Source organism: Penaeus chinensis, chromosome 16 (assembly GCF_019202785.1).
Source record: "Penaeus chinensis breed Huanghai No. 1 chromosome 16, ASM1920278v2, whole genome shotgun sequence".
Taxonomy (NCBI): domain Eukaryota; kingdom Metazoa; phylum Arthropoda; class Malacostraca; order Decapoda; family Penaeidae; genus Penaeus; species Penaeus chinensis.
Genome location: NC_061834.1, coordinates 8,905,451 through 8,907,950, shown reverse-complemented (window position 1 = coordinate 8,907,950; position 2,500 = coordinate 8,905,451). Strand labels below are relative to the sequence as shown.

Sequence of the window (2,500 nt, the reverse complement as noted above, 5' to 3'; positions counted from 1 at the left end):
TGTATGTGTATATATATGTGTGTGTGTATTTAAATTATATATATATATATATATACATGTATGGCATATGTTGATTTCCAGTCCTTAACTCATAAGATGAAGTAAAGTGTGCAAATAGAACCAGCGGAGTATCGAGCAGTAATCAGGTCTTATACTTGTGAATGGCCGCACCACACGAGATGAAATTAAAGCAACTTATGGGGAGGCTGCCCCATCATATGGCGTTAAACAGGTCAAGTGTGGTCGGAGATCACGGCTCCTAACCTAGGGCAACCCCAGTCTGCCATTGATGAGGACACCATCCGTCAAGTGGATCCTGCCATTTTGGAAGATTGCCGGGTTACTGTTCGTCAGCCAGCTCGATATGTTCAGATTAGCGTCGGGTCTGTGAACAAAATCATGACCATTTCCATATACAAAAGTTGTCTGCTCGATGGGTTCCCAGGCTACTCACGCCTTTCCAGAAGCAGTTTATTGTTCAAGGCTCTTTTAGTCATGTGCCAAAAAGAAACAGAAGGACTTTTTTGATAGACTAATTACGCTGGATGAAACTTGAGTCCATCACTATGATCCAGAAACTAAGGCCCAGTCGAAACAATGGAAGCACTTTGACCCCCCCCCCCCCCCAATAGTCATGTGTCACACCCTTGGCACCCAAGGTAATGCTCACAGTCTTTTGGGACCAGCATTTAGTAATGATGATGGATTTGTCGCTACATTTACCGGAGCTTACTAAGTTTCACTGCTACAAACATTGCGGGAGGCTTTCAAAACCAAGAGGTGCGGGATCTTCACTAAAGGTGCCTGCCTCCTACATGACGACGCCTCTGTTTACAATTGTCACATTGCCCAGATGGAAAAGTGGTCCTGTTGCTACGACATCCTTCCTCATTCTCCTGATTTTGCACCATCCAATCATCACCTCTTTCCATCTACTATTTTTGAAGGGCAAGCAGTTCCAAGGTGATGAGACAGTTTTCTGAAGTCACTTCGTGGCTTTAAACGCTACCAGCAGAGTCCATAATTGCATAAAACTATAGAAGTGTGTCACTTTTGGTGGGAGAGAAAGAAGAAAAACTAATAACTACGATGTTTCATTCCTGTATGTCCATGGGAAGTGAGTCAGGGGAAATCTTTAATGAGAGCCCCTCGTGTATGTGTGTGTGTGTGTGTGTGTGTGTGTGTGTGTGTGTAAAGAGAGACAGACAGAGAGAGAGAAACAAAAATATTTTCATATTTGTGGAGCTCTTCCTCATACAATTATTATCAAAATCATTTCTTTCAAACGGTATGTTTAATTGCATAATTTCCTGCATATATTTACAGTAAGCAGTACGTGGTGGTAAGGAAGGATGAGGGAGACACAACCAAGTGGAGAGATAAGAGTTATTTGATTAGCCTTGCCGAAAGACTGAAGGATAACAAACAGCTCGATAGAAGCGATGTCATTGAATGGTTATGCGCTGTTCTCGAGGTATGTATGCATGCGTGTGCGTGTATGGGTGTATATATATATTATTGATAAAAGATCTACAGAATATAAAACAAAAAAAAATACATAAAAGATATCTAGATAGATATATACACAAACAAGCAACCAGATACAAAGAAAGATATCCATAACTATATATATATATATATATATATATATAAAACATCCATACATACATTCAACCCAACCAAATTTTAGCATGACGAGGTAGCGAGGGCACCAGACGTCAAGTTTACCATTGGAGACAACAAGACACGCCACGGCATACATAACCATCCCCTTGAAGGTGACAAGTGTTACCTGGTAGCAGTGATCTCTGTGGCGGCAGCTGGTGAGTAGATGTTGTGAGAAATAAATGGTAGATAGAAGTACCAGAATAATTATATTGATGCTGATGGTAATGGAGGTGAGAAGGGTGTAAAGATAGTGAGGATTTAGGTGATAGCAGTAGTAGTACGTGGATGGGGAGAAAGAGGAGGAATAGTAGAAATGATAATGATAAGTGAAATAATAATTATATTAATAATAGTAATTATGATAGTGATAATAATGATGGTGATATTGATACTGATGATACTGATGACAATAGCAATAATGTTGATAATGATAATAATAATAATGGTAATATTCATGATAATAATAACAGTAATAATAATAATAGTAAGAATAAAAAATAACAATCATAATAGTAATGACAATAATAATGATGATGATGAAAACAATAATAATAGCAATAAAAATAATAACAATAATGAGAATAACAACAACAATAATTATAACAATAATGAGGATAATAACAATTTGAATAATGCTCACATCAGTAATGACAACAAAAGTAATAATAGTAATGCGAAAGATTGGCGTTACACCTGAGGTTGATCTTACAAACTCAAGTGGTCAAGAAATACAAAAGTAAAAAAGTCTTGATGCTTAATCAGGCATTCAGCTGTGTAAAAGCTAAAGCAGAAGTGATAATAGTCCCTCTAAAGCTAATCAGTACAAGGTCAA

General features: G+C 37.7%; 1 protein-coding gene across 1 annotated transcript in view; it reads left to right on the top strand.

The window, feature by feature from the left end:
- LOC125033390 (receptor-type tyrosine-protein phosphatase T-like) overlaps nucleotides 1–2,500 on the top strand; it is a 35,011-nt gene that overhangs the window by 17,888 nt on the left and 14,623 nt on the right. Inside the window, exons 16-17 of the mRNA XM_047624854.1 lie at nucleotides 1,327–1,474; nucleotides 1,691–1,823. Of these exons, the coding sequence (XP_047480810.1) occupies nucleotides 1,327–1,474; nucleotides 1,691–1,823 (281 nt within the window). The remainder of the gene's footprint in view (nucleotides 1–1,326; nucleotides 1,475–1,690; nucleotides 1,824–2,500) is intronic.